A 22278-nucleotide genomic window follows, 5' to 3' on the forward strand; every position below is an offset into this window, starting at 1 on the left:
TACAACACTGGCATCTACCCGGCAATGTGGAAAATTGTCCAGGTATGTCCTGTGCACAAAAAGCAGGATGAATCCAACCTGTCCAATTACCGTCCTGTCAGTCTACTCCCAATCATCAGCAGAGTGATGGAAGAGGTCGTCGACAGCGCTGTCAAGTGGCACTTGCTCAGCAATAACCTGCAAACTGATGCTCAGTTTGGGATCTGCCAGGGCTACTCTGCTCCTGACCTCAATACAGCCTTGGTCTAAACATGGACAAAAGAGCTGAACTCCAGAGGTGAGGTGAGAGTGACTGCCCTTGACATCAAGGCAGCATTTGACCGAGTATGGCATCCAGGAGCCCTAGCACAACTGGAGTCAATGGGAATCGGGGGAAAACTCTCTGTTGGTTGGAGTCATACCTAGCACAAAGGAAGATGGTTGTGGTTGTTGGAGGTCGATCATCTCAGTCCCAGGACAACACTGCAGGAGTTCTGCAGGGTAGTGTCCTAGGCCCAACCATCTTCAGCTCCTCCATCAATGACCTTCCCTCCATCATAAGGTCATATGTGGGGATGTTCGCTGATGATTGCACAATGTTCAGCACCATTCGCAACTCCTCAGATACTGAAGCTGCTCAAGTCCATATGCAGCAAGACTTGGGCAACATCCAGGCTTGGACTGATAAGTGGCAAGTAACATTTGCACCACACAAGTGCCAGGCAATGGCCATTTCAAACAAGAGAGTCTAACCATCTCCCCTTGACAGTCAATGGCATTACTATTGTTGAATCTCCCACTATCAACATCCTGGGGGGTTTTCGCCATTGACCAGAAACTGAACTGGACCATCCACATAAATGCTGTGGCTACAAGAGGTCAGAGGCTGGGAAATCTGTGGCCAGTAACTCCCCTCCTGTCTCCCCAATGCCTGTCCACTATCTACGAGGCACAAGTCAGGCGTGTGATGGAATGCTCTCCACTTGCCTGGATGGGTGCGGCTCCAACAACACGCAAGAAGCTCGACACCATCCAGGACAAAGCAGTCCGCTTGATTGGCACACCATCCACTAACATTCACTCCCTCCACCACCAACGCACAGTAGCAGCAGTGTGTACCATCCACAAGATGCACTGCAGCAACGCACCAAGGCTCCTTAGACAGTACCTTCCAAATTCGCGACCTCTACCACCTCAACGGACAAGGGCAGCAAATGCATGGGAACATCACCACCTGCAAGTTCCAGTCCAAGTCACACAGCATCCTGACTTGGAACTATATCGTTGTTCCTTCACTGTCGCTGGGTCAAAATCCTGGAACTCCCTTCCTAACAGCACAGTGGGTATACCTACCTCACATGGACTGCAGCGGTTCAAGAAGGCAGCTCACCACCACCTTCTTGAGGGCAATTAGGGATGGGCAATAAATGCTGGCATAGCCAGTGACGCCCACATCCCATGAATGAATTAAAAAAAATTGCCACATTCCAATGCTCTGGCACCTCCTCCTAGAGATGATTGGAGGTCAATGGCAAGCCCCTCCATGGTTCAGGTGGATTTCAAATTGTGAGAATCTCACTACACCCAACCGCAGCTGCTTTTAATACTGTTTAAGTTTGAACTCTTGAAGTTAGCTCTCAGCATTGGCCGTAGCCCAAGGGCTGAATCAAAATTGGCACTCTACCCACCACCTTCAACATTCAGTTCGCCCATCCTGGCTGTACTGTTTGCAGTGTGTACCATCTGCAAGCTGCACTGCAGCAACTCACCAAGGTACCGCTCAAACCTGTACCCTTAACCACCAAGAAGGAAAAGCGCAGCAGGTCTGTGGGATTATTGCCATCTTCAGGCTCCCCTCCAAGTCTCTCACCATCCTGACTTAGAAATATGTTGCTGTTTCTTTATCGTCACCGGGTCAAAATCCTGGAACGCCTTCCCTAACAACTGTAGGAGTACTGTAACCACATGGGCGGCAACAGTTCAACAAGATGGCTCACTCATCACTGCCTTCATGAGGGCAATTAGGGATGTGCAACACCCACATCCTGTGAATGTATGCGAAAAAAAACTAGCCTTTCCAGTGGCAGACATGTAGATCCAGTTATCAGCACCAGTGCAACAAGTTAACTCTGGGAATACAAATTAGAAGAATAGTATAAAAGTATATATGAATGTAAACAAAAATGTGACATTACAGTATTGACACTTCTTTATTGTAATCTGCAGCATACAGTCCTGAAGTTCATTACTGTTGCTTTATGGCCTTTGGCTCATCTCTAAACATTAGAAATGCATTTTGCATCTGGAGCTGTGCTTTAAAGAGCCGATTTTTGTGGATTAAAAATCCTTTTACGTTTCATTTCCTGCTTGGATATAGACAGTATATACTGACTTAATTGGAATTTCATTCTAATGAGCTGAAGAATATTCTCCCTCTAAATCTTGTAATTATTAAAAGTACTACAGATTGTCTGATTTCTGCAGTGTTTGCAGAGAACTGAGTGTTAGTCTGCATTCCAGGCTGAACTGATATCAATGCACAGATCTTCAACTTCAAGGAAAATTGACCATTTTTGCAGGGCGGGGCTGTCTTACTACTTTGCTGAAGCAGGCAATCTGGCACCTCAACTAAGAAATAGCATTCACAAATCTGTGGAAATATGTGCAGGAACAGAACAGTAGAATACTATGAAAGAAAACTCGAACAATGTGACATTAATAAGCTAGGGTAGATTTGGTGATTTGGATGATTTAATTACATGGTGATTCACACTTTTGCAATGTGCTCCTGGTGTTGTAATCTGCTTTTCAAAGCAGTGAAATTGTTGATGCCTGTGCATTGCATTAGTTGTGTAGGAGTTTTACTTTACTTTTAAACAAAAGCATGCAGCATAGTAAGGGTTATACTCCAGAAACCAGAGTGTATATTTGACAAGAGCCCTTTGTCTGTTGCTGTGATAGAAATGAGAGGTTTGGAGTTTCTTTGGCTTTGGGTAAATGCAGCGCTCAGTGTGGTACTGCACTCTGTAAACCAGGACTTAGGAACCTTCTTGTCTGCTTAATTGGCTAATTTTAAACAAAAGTGGCAGCAGGGAAGCTGTAGTTCACCTTGGAACCTTCAAGTTAGGTCGGTGAACAATCAGCTAGGCTGCCCCTTTGTAATCATTATTTAGTGACTCCCTGCTGAAAATGCTTCTGTGTTCGGTAACGACAAGATTGGGCTCAACTTTGCTGCCCTTTAACTTTTTGTAATTATTATTCCTTCCTGAACTAAAGTGCCAAAGAACTTCTGGTAACTGTAGTCCAATATTTTGCTTTCAATAAGGTCCCACATAAGAGATTAGCGTGTAAAATTAAAGCGCATGGGATTGGGGGTGGTGTATTGCGATGGATAGAAAATTGGTTGGCAGACAGGAAACAAAGAGTAGGAATAAACGGGTCTTTTTCCGAATGGCAGGCAGTGACTAGTGGGGTAGCACGGATCGGTGCTAGGACTCCAGCTATTCACAATATATATTAATGATTTGGATGAGGGAACTAAATGTAATATCTCCAACTTTGCAGATGACACAAAACTGGGTGGGAGGGTGAGTTGTGAGGAGGATGCAGAGAGGCTTCAGGGTGATTTGGACAAGTTGAGTGAGTAGGCAAATGCAGTATAATGTGGATAAATGTGAGGTTATCCACTTGGGTAGCAAAAATAGGAAGGCAGATTATTATCTGGCTATAAACTGAGAGAGGGGAATATGCAATGAGACCTGGGTGTTCTCGTACTCCAGTCACTGAAGGTAGGCATGCAGGTGCAACAGGCGGTTAAAAAGAGCAAATGGTATGTTGGCCTTCATAGCGAGAGGATTCGAGTACAGGAGCAGGGATGTCTTGCTGCAATTATACAGGGCCTTGCTGAGGCCACACCTGGAATATTGTGTGCAGTTTTGGTCTCCTTATCTGAGGAAGGATGCTCTTGCTTTCGAGGGAGTGTAGCAAAGGTTTACCAGACTGATTCCTGGGATGGCGGGACTGACGTATGAAGAGAGATTGAGTCGGTTAGGATTATATTCGCTGGAGTTCAGAAGAATGAGGGGGGATCTCATAGAAACCTATAAAATTCAAACAGGACTTGACAGGGTAGATGCAGGAAGGATGTTCCCGATGGGGGAGTCCAGAACCAGGGGTCATAGACCAAGGATATGGGGTAAACCTTTCAGGACTGAGATGAGGAGAAATTTCTTCACCCAGAGAGTGGTGAGCCTGTGGAATTCGCTACCACAGAAAGCAGTTGAGGTCAAAACATTGTACGTTTTCAAGAAGGAGTTAGATATAGCTCTTGAGGGGGAAAGCGGGAACAGATTATTGAGTTGGATGATCAGCCATGATCATAATGAATGGCGGAGCAGGCTTGAAGGGCCGAATGGCCTACTCCTGCTCCTAGTTTCTATGTTTCTATGTTAATATAAGAAATGGTTTAAGGAGCAGAAGGAAAAGTTTAGTTTTTTTTTTAAAAGGAAACCTATGGTTTGAAAATGCTGTTGTTGTCATCTGTACACTTGTATCAGTTAGCAACATGATCAATTAGTATGCGTGTGGATGTCAGTTGGAAGCAAGGCCAGATTTGGGTGTACTGCCTCGATCGTTGAACAGCGTTTTAGTACTTGTCTGGCCCACTCAAGAATAGCAACCTGGGTGAGGTACTAGAGGCCTGCTACTGCCTGTGGGGCCCATACTCCAATGCAAGTTCCCATTGCTTTCAAGAAAAGAGTAAAAGTAGAAAATAATCCAGATCTTTTTGAAATTGTGGTGACTTAATTTTGTTAATTCGATGTATCTGTTTTAGGACTGGTACCTAGGAAATAATTACCCTGTTTAGTTAAGTTCACCAAAACCTGACCCAACTGCAAAAGTAAGGGTGTCAAATGTTTATCACAAACATACAAAAAGGGTGAGAAATTACTATCTTCCCATCAAGCCATCTGCCCTCAATCCAGTTAACAGTGCAACCATGCACACTGTTCACACACCTGCACCTTGAGCAATGCTATCTCCTGAAAGGCAACATTTTTTAAAATTAAAAACTTGCAACCAATTCAGGAAAAACTTCCGATATTTCTTTTCCAACATCGTGAGCTGATCAAGCAAGCTCTAGGAGACTATGGCTGTCTATAATTCGTCACAATTATTTCCAGTGCCACATGCTAATGAATAGGAGCTTAGAGCAGATGACTGCGTGGCTGAAGAGATGGTGCAGGAGGGAGGGCTTTAGTTTCCTGGATCACTGGGTCTGTTTCTGGCAAAGGTGGGACCTGTACAAGTCTGATCGGTTGCACCTGAACCGGAATGGGACCAACATCTATGCAGGGAGATTTGCTAGTGCTGTTGGTGGTGCGGGGTTAAAACTAATTTGGCAGGGGGGTGGGATACAGAGGGGAGGTACAGTAGGGTGTTAGGACCGACTGCTCCAGTCATAGCCCCCAATCAAAATATATGATACTGATTGTGGTGGGAGAAAAGCACTGTTAATTCAATCCCGTCCCTCCACAGATCGTCTAACATATTTTAAACTTTCCAAATTAAAGAAAGACCCAGCCAAATTGTACCATCTATTAACCCCTGAATGAGGCGAACCAAACCAGGTGCCTTTAAATCAACAAATTAACTGTTTAATTAGAAAAACTCAATGAACGTATGAACAACATTTAAATTGAAAAAAGTTAGAGTCCTTGCAAATTTACAGTACAATGTTGCTTGAAGTCCTCGCAGCCATCCTATGGGGAAAATAGGTTTTTCCACAGTAGAACAGTCCATAGTCTTAATTCCAGCAGTAAGTGATGCTTTCCTTCTCCAGTGATGGATTTCAACAATTAACAACTTGAAAACACTTTCAATAGAATCAATCTGACTTTAGAGTTTTTGAGGGATAAAAGATTGTCACAGTCTAATTTCCCTTCCTTCAGTTTAAATTATCAGAGATCTCTGTTTTGGCTTGTCTTTTTTAGAATTTTGAGAGATAAGTATACAAAATTATGAGGGGCATTGATAGGATCGATAAGTAGAAATGTTTTCCCTTAGCGGAGGGATGAATAACCAGGGGCATAGATTTAAGGTAAGGGGCAGGAGGTTTAGAGGGGATTTGAGGAAAAAATTATTTCACCCAGAGGGTGGTTGGAATCTGGAACACACTGCTTGAAGGGGTGGTAGAGGCAGGAACTCTCACAACATTTAAGAAGTATTTAGATGTGCACTTGAAACGCCGTAGCATTCAAGGCTACGGGCCAAGTGCTGGAAAATGGGATTAGAATAGATAGGGCTTGATGGCCAGCACAGACACGATGGGCCGGTTTCTGTGCTCTATAACTCTAATAATAAATAAACAGACTATATTCTCTTCCTTCAGTTTAAATGGCTGAGAGCTCTTCTTTCAGGTGCTAACACTAGCTGTCTGTCTGTGTTCTCTCTTAGAACAGTCTGTTTGCACCACAAGCCAGTTCAAAATTGAACTGTAACAGAAGTATATCTCGATGCTCAGTCCCAGTGACTATATCCAAGGCAACGAGAATGCCCCTTCTTGGTAAATCCAGAGGCCTGCTTATTCTTAAAGCAGTACTGATCCTTTGCTGTCTTAAACACACACCACGTATTTCCCGAAATAAAAACTACAGGATCATAAGGGGATGATGCACAGCCAAATATAGAAGAGAAACTAAGTCAGTCTGAAAGGTAAAGCAAATATAGATCTGTTAAGGCACAAGCGAATAATGCAATGGTGGATTGCATCTATTTTAGCGCAAGGAGTCTTACAGGTAAGGCAGATGAATTGAGGGCATTGATTAACACATGGGACTATGATATTATTGCTATCACAGAGATATGGTTGAAGGAAGGGCAGGACTGGCAACTCAATATTCCAGGGTATAGAAACTTCAGGTGTGTCGGGGGAGGTGGGTTGTAAAAGAGGTGGCATTGCACTATTGATCAAGGAGTCAATTACTGCAGTAAGGAGGAATGATATTTTGGAAGGTTCCTCAAATGAGGCCATATGGGTAGAACATAAAAACAAAAAGGGGGCAATCACTTTGCTGGGAGTGTACTACAGGACTTCCAACAGTCAGGGAGAGATAGAGGAGCAAATATGTAGGCAAATCTCAGAGGTATAAAAATAATAGGGTAATAATAGTAGGGGATTTCAACTTCCTCAATATTAACTGGGATAATATTAGTGCAAAAGGCTTAAATGGTGCAGAATTCTTAAAGTGCATACAGGAGAGCTTTTTGAGCCAGCACGTAGAAAGTCCTACAAGAAAAGGGGTGATACTGGACCTAATCTTAGGGAGTGAAGCCGGACAAATGGCAGAAGTGTCAGTGGGGAAGCATTTTGGGGATAGTGACCGTAACTCTAAGATTTAAGGTAGTTATGGAAAAGGACAAAGATGGACTGGATATAAAGGTGTTGAATTGGGGGAAGGCTGATTTCAATATGATGAAACAGGATATGGCCAAAGTGGACTGGGAGCAGCTACTTGCAGGAAAGGCTACATCAGACCAGTGGGAGTCACTCAAAAAGGAAGTAGTGAGAGTTCAGGTTCAACATGTTCCCATAAAGGTGAAGGGTAGGACCAACAAGTACGAGGAACCCTGCATATCCAGGGATATAGAGGATTGGATAAGGGGGAAAAAAAGCTTATGGCAGATTCAGAAGGCTGAAAACAGTGGAGGCCCTAGAGAAGTATAGAAAGCTTGGGGGGTGGGGGGATGTATTTAAAAAAAGTAATTAGGAGAGCGAAGAGGGGGCATGAAAAAACACTGGCGGGCAAGATAAAAGAAAATCCCGAGGTGTTTTATAAGTATATTAGGGGAAAGTGGATAACCAGGGAAAGAGTAGGACCCATTTGGGGCCAAAGTGGCAATCTGTGTATGGCGCCGGAGGACTTGGTGAGGTTACTTTTCATCTGTGTTCACTATGGAGAAGGACAATAGAGTTGTCGAGATCAGGGAGGGGGATTGTTATATATTTGAACAAATTAGCATTGAATGGGAGGAGGTATTAGCAGTTTTAGCGGGCTTAAAAGTGGATAAATCCCCAGGCCCAGATGAGATGTATCCCAGGCTGTTAAGTAAGGCAAACGAGGAGATTGCAGGGGCTCTCACACAAATTTTTAAATCCTATCTGGCCACAGGAGAGGTGCCAGAGGACTGGAGGACAATGAATGTGGTACCGTTATTCAAGAAGGGTAGAAGGGATAAACCACGTCATTACAGGCCAATGAGTCTAACTTCAGTGGTAGGGAAACTATTGGAAAAAATTCTGAGGGACAGGATTAATCTCCACTTGGAGAGGCAGGGATTAATCAGGCATAGTCAGCATGGCTTTGTCAGGGGGCAATCATGTCTAACAAATTTGATTGAATTTTTTGAGGAAGTGACTAGGTTGTGTAGATGAGGGTAAAGCAGTTGATGTAGTCTACATGGACTTCAGAAAGGCTTTTGATAAGGTCCCGCATGGGAGATTGGTCAAGAAGCTAAGAGCCCATGGGATCCAGGGAAATTTGGAAAATTGGATCCAAAGTTGGCTTAGTGGCAGGAGGCAGGGGTTGATGGTCGATGGCTGTTTTTGCGATTAGAAGCCTGTGACCAGTGGTGTACCACAGGGATCGGTGCTGGGTTCCTTGCTGTTTGTAGTGTACATTAATGATTTAGACGTGAATATAGGAGGTAGGATCAGTAAGTTCGCAGATGACACGGAAATTGGTGGTGTCGTAAATAGTGAGGAGGAAAGCCTTAGATTGCAGGACGGTATAGATGGGCTGGTAAGATGGGCAGAGCAGTGGCAAATGGAATTTAATCCTGCGAAGTGTGAGGTGATGCATTTTGGGAGGACTAACAAGGCAAGGGAATATACAATGGATGGTAGGACCCTAGACACTAAGTGTCAGAGGACCTTAGGCACTACAGAGCATCAGAGGGCCCTTGGGGTGCTTGTCCATAGATCACTGCAGCAGCACAGGTAGATAAGGTGGTTAGGAAGGCATATGGGATACGTGCCTTTATTAGCTGAGGCATAGGATATAAGAGTAGGGAGGTTATGATGGAACTGTATAAAACACTAGTTTGGCCACAGCTGGAGTACTGTGTACAGTTCTGCGCACCACACTATAGGAAGGATGTGATTGCACTGGAGAGGGTGCAGAGGAGATTCATCAGGATGTTGCCTGGGCTGGAGCATTTCAGCTATGAAGTGAGATTGGATAGGCTAGGGTTATTTTCCTTCGAGCAGGGAAGGCTGATGGGGGACCTGATTGAGGCATACAAATTTATGAGGGGCATAGATAGGGTAGATAGGAAGAAACATTTTCCCTTCGTGGAGGTGTCAGTTACCAGGGGGCATAGATTTAAGGTAAGGGGCAGGGGATTTGAGGAAAAAACATTTCACCCAGAGGGTGGTTGGAATCTAGAACATACTGCCTGAAGGGGTGGTGGAGTCAGGAACCCTCGCATCATTTAATAAGTATTTAGATGAGCACTTGAAATCCCATAGCACACAAGACTGCAGGCCAAGTGTTGGAAAATAGGATTAGAATAGCTAGGTGCTTGAAGGGCCAAAGGGCCTGTTTCTGTGCTGTATAACTCTGTCAATTACAACTGGGCAGCAGCTTTCCTTACTAAGTGGAACTGTCTTCTTTCAGAAAGTTGCCCTCATTTAAGGGGCTTTAGTGGCGCTATACTCATAATCGTTGAGCAGTTTATAGAGTCATTAACCTTTGGCTGCTATCTAACCTAAATTTTCTGTATCATTTTATCGGTGTTACCTCTAGTCCTACCGTTGCTATCCATTTTCAAACAACTTTAATGCATCATCATTTTAGAATCTACACTCCCAGTTCTTGTTGGTCTGACAATATCGACTACATACTATCTATAAATGTTATAGCACTTACCATATAAAGGTTGGGTGCCTTGTAGTTAAGTACCTTTGCTCCTAGTTTCACACCAACAGATGTTGATTGAAGAATTCGGAGAGTAGGAAGCCACCCTTGGGCAGCCAAATAAAGGAAGCGTAGTGTGGGGAAGAGGGGAAGTCGATGTGGGTGAGATTCGCAGAGGAGAAACCAGAGGTGGTAGGAATTTTGATTCCATTAGTAGCTAATAGTAATTCACTGAAATTGCACCGATCACTAATAGTAATACTGGTAACAGTGCGATTCCCTTGACAGCCAACAGTAATACAGAAACTCTGGTAGTAATGGGTGTAATGCCGTAATGTCCTGTCACCAGTAGATATTCACCCTGTAATTATAGCTAGACCACTTGTAACTAGTAGTAATCTTGTAACCTGATATTTGCTCTGTAATTATAGCCAGAATTCCCCTGAACTGCTCAGGGTGCAGTCAGGCTTCCCAGTTTTTGCCCTTTTAACAGACTCCATCTTGTCCTCTAGCTGAAATAAAAGCAACATACTGCAGATGCTGGAAATCTGAAATACAAACAAGAAATGCTGGAAATACTCAGCAGGTCTGGCAGCATCTGTGGAGAGAAAAGCAGAGTTAACATTTCAGGTCAGTGGCCTTTCATCAGAACTCATGAAAGGTCACTGACCTGAAACGTTAACTCTGCTTCTCTCTCCACAGATGCTGCCAGACCTGCTGAGTATTTCCAGCATTTCTTGTTTTTATTGTCCTCTAGCTCTTTGGATGCTGGTTTGGACTCAACTCCTTTGTGAAGGTGACAACTCTGAACTGGACACCTCAGTTGGAGCCAATCTGTACTTGGATTTCACATGTCAAAATTGTCCGGCACAGACCAACTGGAACCAAAGCTAGCAATTGCACAAAGGACAATGGGTTCGGTGTTTGGGGCACTTCTCACATGGCACATCATCTTATACTGAACTCAGCATCAACATTTGTAAACTATTCCCTGGACTCAGGCTGAATAAAGCAAAGTTTTCATAGAATGATTGAAAAAGGCTATTCATCCTTCTGGTTCCTGGAGCCCCATTCTGACCTCACAATCCCTTTATATTCTTCCTTTTCAAATACTTATCCCATAGCCTTTTTAAAAATTAAAATAAAAGCAGAAAATGCTGGAAATACTCAGCATGTCTGGCAACATCTGTGAAGAGAGAAAGAGTTAATATTTCAGATTTGTGACCAATCATTAGAACTTCAAACCTGTTAAATTATTTAGGCTCTGTCTCAGCAGATACTTGTGATGAAGCATCTTATCGTGCTCAGTTATAAAATCTATCTTCTCTCATCCAATGAGAATCCTCAGTCTCTGTATCCTTGTACCTCATTCACCAACCAGTTATATTATTCACTATTTACCCACAGTCAAGTTCCCAGGTTTTGCTTATCCCTTTACTGGCTGCTGCTCTACCTCGCCCCTTCTGCCTCTATTGCCCACTCAGACTTATGGTGACTAGCCAGTTCCATTTCCCAAGGCAAAGGAAGGGGCTCTCTCTAGCATTGAGGTTATGATGTTACTGAGCCAGGTGCTTCTCTGTAGTAGCAGCCAGTGCTGTAAAGTGGGAAGGACTGTTGCTGCAGTGGAAAATTTAAATTGCAACATTCTCCTGGGCTGTTAGCAGCAGTGCCTGGGAGATTTGTTACCTATTCTTGGTAACTCCCAGGATATCTACATGGTTACAATCCTACCGCTTAGCCTTTTGCTTTTCCAACTTAATAAACTCTCGATCTATCCTCTTCAGTATTTTGTATCATCTTGGTTGTCGTTCTCTGCACCCTCTGTAGAGCCTTGATATCCTTCATTTGTGGGAAACTGAAACTGGATATGCTGCTCGTACGTTAGTTGAATTGTTGCCTACTTCTCAGACGAAAAGAAGTCTGTTGTACTGGTCTAATCAGTGGGGTTCAGATGTTACACTGGTAGCTTATAACTTATCTAAGTCTTGATATAGATGTAAAATCAATATGGTGAGTGTCATGCTGGGCCCCCACCTGCCAAGAATGAGGCATATTAATTTTGCTATATGGACATTTAATTTCAAATTGTCGCTGGGAAGAAGACAAGGGCTGCCAGACACTTGGATGGAGGACATTTGCATATCAATGGAGACAAGAGAGGTTACTTGGTTACTTCCCTTATCCACTTAACCTAAAATGGACTTTGATCACTAGGTATTGTGTGGAAGAAGACATTCCAGGGTCTGCTGGGACAAGAGAATTCACAAACACAGAAGTGGTTATACCAGTTGATCACATGACTAACCTGCTGGCCAACTTGGGAGTTTTTGAATTGTGCACAGACAGTTTTGAATGCAGAGAAACTGTTGGCTCCTGGTCTGAGAAGACCTCGTCTGTCTGCTCCCATCTTTTTCTCACAAGCCTCTGGACCCACTGAAGACATGTGAACCACAAGGGAGAAAAATCTCCTACATCGCACAAGGTTTAAGAAGAATCCTGGGCCCCGATGACGAGCAAGACCTACCTACAATCAAGGACTCTCTCGTGAGCTCAAAGAACAGTAACCAAAACCATCTTCAGATATTACCTCAAACCTTTCCACTTTATTTCTTCTCTTTTCTGTCTCGATCTGCATGTGCGTATCGTGTATGCATGCTAGCGTGGGTGCTTCGCAAATCCGTAGGCGTTAATCGAATTAGAGTTTAAGTTTAATAAATTTCAACCTTCTGTAAACTTAAGAAAACCTGTTTGGCTGTTTTTTTTGCCTTATTGGAAAGTAGTGAGCAAGGATTCACCAAGGGGGAGTTAAAAACACGGTGTGTTTAAAATAAAACTCCGTTAGAGTAAAACCAGGCGAAGGCTAAGAGGGAGCCCCTAGATAGCTTCTCACCTGGCCGTAACAAGAGCGTCTCTTTTTAAAAAAAAAAAATGCAATGAGTTTTGTTTTATTTAGTTTTGTGCCCAAATCCAGGGATGGTAAATGCAAGTGTTGATTTACCAGAGTGACGGTATTGATGATGATGGGCTGGATTTTAAGGAGCCCTCGACGTCGGGATCTGTGGCGGGGGAGGGCGGTTGGTGGACCTGAAGACGGCTCTGGATGAGGCCCGCCATGGACCTAGACGCCAGTAGAGCCCAGCCCGATCCTCCTGGCGGTGGCGAGGTGCCATGGCAGCCTCCCCGCTGCTGAGCAACACGACCTGAATTAACATATGCAAATGAAATAAATATATTTACATATATTTGCATCTAATCTTGATGGTATGCTGCGATCTTCGGCGCGGCAGACTGCACTCCCTTGCCTTTGGATCCCTGTCCATGGAAACGAGGTGCCACACTGGTGAGGAGGTATGTTTATCAGTGCAGGCGTGGGGGGGGGGACGCAGTCAAGTAAAGGTCATGGGTGTCAGGGTTGGTGAGGAGGGTTGTACTTTAAACTTTGTGCAGTTTGGGGGGCGATGGTAAAGGTAAGTGTTTTGGGGGGGAGGGGCAAAAGAAATGTATTTATATAATTTTATTCAATATGTCTTTAAATATTTAAATAAGCCGGTAGGGCTGACGACCTTTTAAAAATGGCGTCAGCGCCTGCGCACAGGCAGCTGATGCCATTGCTGGGGATGGACAGCCCGCACCCTCCACATGGTGGGGGGAGGTGCAGCCTGCCCTGGCTATTTAAATGAGCCACCACGCTTGAGATTGCAGTGGCTCTTTGGCGTGCGGCCCGCCATTTTTGGAGGCGGCAAGCTCATAAAATCCAGCCCGATATTTGTAACTCACATGGAAGAAGGTAGTATGAAATGATCCTGTAACAATTATTTATGAAAAACCTAGCAGTTGTTACGACCCAGTGAGAAAGATGTCTAGGGGTCTCTTTCAGCCATCACCTGGTCTCATTGTAACAGGATTTAATTTTTAAACTGTGTTTTGAGCTCCCCCTTGGTGAATCCTTGTTCACCACTTTCCAATTATAAGGCAAAGAAATGAGCACAAACAGGCCGCCTTAGGTTTGAAGAAGAACAAGTGAAATTTATTAAAACTTAAATTCTAATTTGGTGAATGCCTACGGATACATGCCGCTCCCCACGCAAGCAAGCATACGCAATATGCACATGCATATTGAGACTGAAAAGAGCTAGAAGAGAAAATAGAGAGGTTTGAGGCAATATCAGAAGAGTTTCTTGTGACTGTGCTTCGAGCTCACTGTAGTCCTTTTGTAGGTAGTCTTGCTTTGCGTTGGTGCCCAGTTTTGTTCTTAAACCTTGTTTACTGTAGGAGACTTTTCTCTCTTGGGGTTCATATGTCTTCAATGGGTCATCAGTTCCGTGAGAAGGAGATGGGAGCAGTCAGGAGAGAGATGTTCTCAGTCCAGGCACATAGAGCTTTCTGCGTTTTTAAAACTCTGTGGCAAGTTCAAATTCAAAAAAACTCCCAATGGCCAGTTAGTCATGTGACTAAACTGGTCTGACCAGATCTTCAGTGTAGTGAGGAAGCAGGGACTGCCTGCTAATATGCAAAAAAGATCTTTCCGGTGAGGTGCCTGGCAGTTCCTCTTTTCTTCCCAGCAGCAATTTTAAGTTTTAATGTTCATGTGGTGAAATAATGTGTGCCTCATTCTTGGCAGGTGGAGGCCTGCATGACAGTTTATAGAGAAGTAACAGTATATAATAAAAAATATACAGTGTACTGGCTGATTGACCATAGAGACATGCTAAAACTGCATTTTGTCAGTTGCAAATCAACGGATCAGGTCTAAATTCTGCAGTCCTGCCACATCCAGCCTTGAATGGTGATGGACAGAAGGAGGAGGCTTCACAAATATCCCCATCCTCAATGATGGGGGAGCCCAGCACATCAGTGCAAAGGACAAGGCTGAAGCATTTGCAACCATCTTCAGCTAGAAGTGCCGAGTGGGTGATCCATCACGGCCTCCTGAAGTCCCCAGCATCAGAGATGCCAGTCTTCAGCCTATTTGATTTGCTGCACGTGATATCAAGAATTGGCTGACGGCACTTGATACTGCATAGGCTATGGTCTATGACAACATTCCAGCAATAGTACCGCAGACTTGTGCTCCAGAACTGGCTGCACCCCATGTCAAGCAGTTCCAGGACAGCTCCAACACTGGCATCTACCCGACAATGTGAAAAATGTCGCAGGTATGTCCCATACTCAAAAAGCAGGACAAATCCAACCCAGCCAATTACTGCCCCATCAGTCTCCTCTTGATCATCAGCAGAGTGATGGAAGGTGTCATTGACAGTGCTGTGAAGTGGCACTTACACAGCAATACATGCTCACTGACACTCAGCTCCTGACCTCATTACAGCCTTGGTCCAAGCATGGACAAAAGAGCTGAACTCTAGGTGACATGAGAGCCCTTGACATCAAGGCAGCATTTGACAGAGTGTGGCATCACGGAGCCCCAGCAAAACTGGAGTCGGGTGGGAATTGTGGAAAACTCCACTGGTTGGGGTCATAACTAGTACAAAGGAAGATGATTGTGGTTGTTGGAGATTAGTCATCACCGTTCCAGGACATCACTGCAGGAGTTCCTCATGGTAGTGTCCTTGGCCTAACCATCTTCATCTGTTTCATCAATGACCTTCCTTCAATCATGAGGTCAGAAATGGGGATATTCGCCAATGATTGTACACTGTTCACAATTCGCGACTCCTCAGATACTGCAGCAGTCAGTGTCCATATGCAGCAAGACCTGGACAACATTCGGGTTTGGGCTGATAAGTGGCAAGTTACATTTTCGCCACACAAGTGCCAGGCAATGACCATCTCCAACAAGAGAGAATCCAGTCATCTTCCCTTGACATTCAATGGCATTACCTTCACTGAATCCCCATTATCAACATCCTGGGGGGGTGGTTACCATTGTTCTGAAACTGAACTGGACCAGCCATTTAAGTACTGTGGCTACAAGAGCAGTTTAGAGGCTGGGAATTCTCCACTTGCCTGGATGAGTGCAGTTCCAACAACACTCAAGTAGCTCGGCACCATCCAGATAAAGCAGTCTGCTTGATTGGCATGCCATCCACCACCTTCAACATTCACTTCCACCACCACCAGCATATAGTGGCAGCAGTGTGCATCGTCTACAGGATTCACTGCAGTAACTCACCAAGGTTCCTTCGACAGCACCTTCCAAACCTGTGATCTCTACCACCTAGAAGGACAAGGGCAGCAGATGCATGGGAACGCCACCAGCTGCAAGTTCCCATCCAAGCCACACACCATCCTGACCTGGAACTATATCGCCATGCCTTTACTGTCGCTGGGTCAAAATCCCTTGCTAACAGCACTGTGGCTGTTTTTACATCACATGGGCTGCAGCGGTTCAAGAAGGCAGCTCATCACCATCTTCTCAAGGGCAATTAGGGATGGGCAATAAATGCTGGCCTAGCCAGCGACGCCCACATCCCACGAAAGAATAAAAAACGTCAAAATGTATTTATGCTTTTGGGAATGCTGACTAGGATCCTGGAATTACCGCCTGCTTTTAGTGGTTAATGTTATGGTTGGTGCCTTAGTCATAATCAATGGCAAATTTCAAATGACAGTTATCAATAAATTACAATTAGCAAGTTGGGAATGTGCTTATAACTGACATAAAGACATCAGTTGTTAGATGCAGTAGTCAGAGGTGAGCATCACTTGTGTGTTCCTTTTCCAGATAAAATGGCAATTCCACCAACTTATGCAGATCTTGGAAAAGCGGCCAGAGATGTTTTCACTAAAGGTTATGGTAAGGAATTCAATATTTAAAAATATGTTGCCGTTTTTGGCAGACAGTGTCTGCAGCAGCTGCTTGTTTCTAAAGTTTGTGTATGTATCATTACACCATGAAAAATGGGGTGTTGCCCAGTGCACTTTGTTACGCCATTGCTAAATTTGGTGGCAGAATGAGAAGCAGTGTAATTGATTTTTGCCATCATCCCGAGATTTATTTTGAGAGAGGGGAATGGTCAGGATCACTTTCATTGTGTAAAACAAGTTAGTGCACTTAAATCCAGTTTCCTTGGTTGAGTCAACAGCTAAAATGCATCCATACAAGTTTTGATATGGCTGTATTGCAAACTGATAGCAAAGCCTTTCTGTAATGAGTTATTGTTTAAAGGTCATGTGCTTATATTATGCTTAATTACGTATCTAGCACAATTTGTTGAAGTTTTGATTTTGTTTAATTGGTAAATGTACTTCATTTAATACAGCTGTACAAATAATGTTTCATTAGTGAAAACTGAGCATTTAAAACAGTCTTTGATTTCTTGATAGGGTTTGGTTTAATAAAGCTTGACTTGAAAACTAAGTCAGAAAATGGACTGGTAAGTACCATAGTTTAAAAAAAAAATGTAACCAGTAAACTTTTTTCCATTTCATTCCGTTCTGTTGAATCAGCTTGTTTCATAACATCATGCTGAGCCATTAACCTTTCAGGTCTGAACATAGTCTGTCAGTAGCATATTGTATCCATTTTAAGAGTTGTGTAGTGCAGTTTTAATTTACATAATACAAAGCATCTGATTGTTAGACATAAAATAAAAGCAAAATACTGTGGATGCTGGAAATCTGAAATAAAAACAAGAAATGCTGGAACCACTCAGCAGGTCTGGCAGCATCTGTGGAAAGAGAAGCAGAGTTAAAGTTTCCGGTCAGTGACCCTTCTTCGGAGCTGGGTTCGGAACCAGTTCCGAAGAAGGGTCACTGACCCGAAACGTTAACTCTGCTTCTCGTTCCACAGATGCTGCCAGACCTGCTGGCTGATAGACATATTGGTTTATTGAGGAGAGTAAGAGGAATATTTTCCACAGTGGCTGAGTCACCTATCTGCTGTAATATTTATTCTGTTGTGACTAAAAGCCATTGCAAAGGGTTGGAAGTTATGCTAGACTTGTATGAAGCTCTGGTTAGACTGCATCTGGGCAGTACTTGGCACCACAGCTCAGGAAGGGTGCATTGCCCTTGGAGAAGGTGCAGCAGAGATTCACCAGAATAATACTGGGGCTCAAAGGGTTAAATTATGAGGACAGGATGCATAGACTTGTATGCCCTTGAGCAGAGGTTCCCAAACTTTATTTAGTCCGTACCCTCTTCCAGATCTACCAGCTGTCCACACATCCCCACTAGAATACAAGTTTAATATTTTAATCCCTTTAATGCCCAAGCAATGTACAAAATATACAAATTATAATGCATATGGGCAACTTAATGCCATTAATGTGATGGATCAGGTTGTTTGAGCATAGGTTCATAATGCTTGGAGTGATAGGGTGATAATTTGGGTGGTAAGTTCTTTTCTACACAAAACCACTGAAAATACTTGATTTCAACAACAACAACTTTTTAAGGCTACATACCTTCTCAAGACCCTTTGTATAAATATTATAAAACTAAATATGACACTGAACCACATAAGCAGATGTGGTGGCGTAGTGGCAGTGTCACTGGACTAGTAACCCAGAGCTCCAGGCTAATGCTCTGGGGATATGGGTTTGAATCCCACCAACGCAGATGGTGAAATTTGTATTCAATTAATAAATCAATACTACAGAAAGCCAAGAGGAGTATAGAAAGTGGAGGGGTGAAATCAAAAAGGAACTTAGGAAAGCAAAGAGAGGGCATGAAAGAATATTGGCAAGCAAAATCAAGGTGAACCCAAAGATGTTTTATCAATACATTAAAAGTAAGAGGATAACTAAGGAGAGAGTAGGGCCCATAAAAGACCAAAAAGATAACCTATGTGTAGGGGTGGAAGATATTGTTATGGTTCTTAATGAATACTTTGCGTCTGCCTTCACAAAAGAGGGGGATGATGCAGATACTGTAGTTAAGGAGGAAGAGTGTGAAGTATTGGATGTGATAAACATAGGGAGAAAGGAAGTCTTCATGGGATTAGCATCCTTGAACGTTGATAAATCACCAGGGCCAGATGAAATGTATCCTAGGCTGTTAAAGGAAGCAAGAGAGGAAATAGCAGACAGAGGGTCTGACCACCATTTTCCAGTCCTCACTGGATACAGGTGTGGTGCCAGAGGGTGGGAGAACTGCTAACGTTGTACCTCTGTTTAAAAAGGGAGTGAAGGATAGACCAAGGAATTACAGGCCAGTCAGTCTAGCCTCAGTAGTGGGCAAATTATTGGAATCTATTCTGAGAGACAGGATGAACTGTCACTTAAAAAGGCACAGGTTAATCAAGGATAGTCAGCATGGATTTGTTAAGGGAAGATCTTGTTTGACTAACTTGATCGAATTTTTTGAAGAAGTAACAAGGAAGATAGATGAGGGTAGTGCAATTGATGTGGTCTACATGGATTTTAACAAGGCTTTTGACAACGTACCATATAGCAGACTGGTTAAAAAAATAAAATCCGATGGGGTCCAGGGAAATGCAGCAAGGTGGATACAAAATTGGCTCAGTGGCAGGAAACAAAGGGTAATTGTTGACAAAAACAAGAAATGCTGGAATCACTCAGCAGGTCTGGCAGCATCTGTGGAAAGAGAAGTAGAGTTAACGTTTCGGGTCAGTGACCCTTCTTCGGAACATGACTCACCTGCTTGGCAACCTGGGTTTTTCTGAATTGTACAAACAGTTTGAACTCAGTGTCTGTTTGCTGCTGGACTGAGAAGTCTCCTGTCTGTTCCCATCTCTTTCTCACGGAACTCCAGATCCACTGAAGACATGAATCCCTAGAGAAGAAAGTCCCCACCTACAGCGAATAAGGTTTAAGAAGAATACTGGGCCCCAATGAAAAGCAAGGACTACCAACAATAAAGCACACTATAGTGAGCTTGAAGAACTGTAACACAAAAAACCTCCTCAGATATTGCCTCAAACTTTTCCACTTTATTCTATTTTCTTTCTATCTCTATCTGCTTGTGTGTATCGGGTTGTGTATCCTAGCGTGGGCGCGTTGTGTATCCGTAGGTGTTAACCGAATTAGAGTTTAAGTTCAAGTTTAATAAAATTTCACTTTTCTTCTTTAAACCTGAGAAAATCTGTTGTGCTGGTTTCTTTGCCTTATAATTGGAAAGCGCTAAAAAAGGATTCAGCAAGGGGGAGCTGAAAACATGGTGTGTTTAAAAATTAAACCCTGTTTACAGTAAGACAGGTGAAGCCTGAAAGGGAACCCTAGACCTCTTTCTCACCTGGTCATAACAAGGGGGCATGATCAAAAAGTTTGCGCTTGACACAAAATTGGCCATGTGGTAGATAGCGAGGAGGATAGCTGTAGGCTGCAGGAAGATATTGATAGTCTGGTCAGATGGGCAGAAAAGTGGCAAATGGAAATCAACTTGAAGTGTGAGGTGATGCATTTGGGGAGGTCAAATAAGGCAAAGAAATACACGATTAATGGGAAAATACTGAGAAGTGTAGAGGAAGTGAGGAACCTTGGAGTGAATGTCCACTGATCCCCGAAGGTAGTAGGTCGATAAGGTGGTTAAGAAGGCTAATGGAATCCTTTTCTTTATGAGCTGAGGTATAGAATACAAGAGCAGGGAGGTTATGTTGGAACTGTACAACTCATTGATTAGGCCACAATTTGAGTATTGTGTGGAGTTCTGGTCACCTCATTACAGAAAGGATGTAATTACACTAGAGAGGAGATTTAGGAGGATGTTGCCAGGACTGGAAAATTGCAGCTATGAGGAAAGATTGGATAGGCTGGAGTTGTTCTCATTGGAACAGAGAAGGCTGAGCAGAGATCTGATTGAAATGTACAACATTTTGAGGGGCCTGGATAGAGTGGAGGTGAAGAGTCTATTCGCCTGGGCAGAGAGGTCAGTGACGAGGGGGCATAGATTTAAAGACATTGGTAGAAAAACTAGAGGGAAGATGAGGAAAAGCATTTTCACCCAGAGGGTAGTGAGGGTTGGGAGTTCACTGCTTGAACGGGTAGTTGAGGCAGAGACCCTCAACTCGTTCAAAAGGAGTCTGGATATGCACCTCAAGTGCCGTAATCTGCAGGGCTACGGACCAAATGCTGGAAGGTGGGATTAGAATAGGTGGATCGTTTTTTGGCCGGTACAGATATGATAGGCCAAGTAGCCTCTTTCTGTGTCTTGAACTTCCTTTGATTCTAAATCTGGAATGCAAAGCTTGTCTAATGGTGGCCATGAAACCATTGTCAATTGTTGTAAAAACCCATCTGGTTCACTTTAGGGAAGGAAATCTGCCGTCCTAACCTGGTCTGGCCTCCATGTGATTCTAGACCCACAGCAATGTGTTTGACTCTTAAATGCTTCTGAAATGTCCTAGCAAGTCACTCAGTTGTATCTAACCATTATGAAGTCAATAAGGAATTAAACCGGATGGACGACCTGGCATCGACCTAGGCACCGGAAACGACAATGGCAAACACAGCCTTGTCAACCCTGCAGAGTCCTCCTTACTAATATCTGGGGCCTTCTGCCAAAGTTGGGAGAGCTGTCCCACAGACAAGCAACAGCCTGACATAGTCATACTCGCTGAATCATCCTTATAATGTCCCAGACACCGCCATCACCATCCCTGGGTATGTCCTGTCCCACCAGTAGGACAGACCCATAAGAGGTGGTGGCACAGTGTTACATAGTCTGGAGGGAGTTGCCCTGGGAGTCTTCAACATTGACTCCAGACCCCAAAATGTCCCATAGTATCAGGTCAAACATGGGCAAGGAAGCCTCCTGCTGATTACCACCTACCCCCCACCCCGGGCTGATGAATCAATATTCCTCCATGTTGAACAGCACTTAAAAGAAGCACTGAGGGTGGCAAGGGCTCAAAATGTACTCTGGGTGGGAGACTTCAATGTCCATCACCAAGAGTGGCTTGATAGCACCACTACTGACCGAGCCCTAAAGGACATAGCTGTTAGACTGGGTCTGTGGCAGGTGGTGAGGGAACCAGCAAGAGGGAAAAATATACTTGACCTTGTCCTCACCAATCTGCCTGCGCAAATGCATCTGTCCACGATGGTGTCGATGGGAGTGACCACCGCACAGTCCTTGTGGAGACACCCCCGTCTTCCCATTCGCCATATCCTCCATTGTGTTGTGTGGCACTTCTTCTTTGGCCTCCTTGTCTCGAGAGACAATGGGTATGCGCCTGGAGGTGGTCAGTGGTTTGTGAAGCAGCGCCTGGAGTGGCTATAAAGGCCAATTCTAGAGTGACAGACTGCACAGGTGCTGCAGATAAAATTGGTTGTCGGGGCTGTTACACAGTTGGCTCTCTCCTTGCGCTTCTGTCTTTTTTCCTGCCAACTGCTAAGTCTCTTCGACTCGCCACACTTTAGCCCCGCCTTTATGGTTGCCCGCTAGCTCTGGCGATTGCTGGCAACTGACTCCCACAACTTGTGATCAATGTCACAGGACGTCATGTTGCATTTGCAGACGT

At 44.0% G+C, this 22278-nt stretch overlaps 1 protein-coding gene across 1 annotated transcript in view; it reads left to right on the forward strand.

The window, feature by feature from the left end:
* Positions 1 to 22278, forward strand: part of LOC137375958 (non-selective voltage-gated ion channel VDAC1-like) — a 63428-nt gene that overhangs the window by 13441 nt on the left and 27709 nt on the right. Inside the window, 2 exon segments of the mRNA XM_068043745.1 lie at positions 16579 to 16650; positions 17181 to 17230. Of these exon segments, the coding sequence (XP_067899846.1) occupies positions 16584 to 16650; positions 17181 to 17230 (117 nt within the window). The 5' untranslated portion in view covers positions 16579 to 16583.

Source organism: Heterodontus francisci, chromosome 12 (genome assembly GCF_036365525.1).
Source record: "Heterodontus francisci isolate sHetFra1 chromosome 12, sHetFra1.hap1, whole genome shotgun sequence".
NCBI classification, from domain to species: Eukaryota; Metazoa; Chordata; class Chondrichthyes; order Heterodontiformes; family Heterodontidae; genus Heterodontus; species Heterodontus francisci.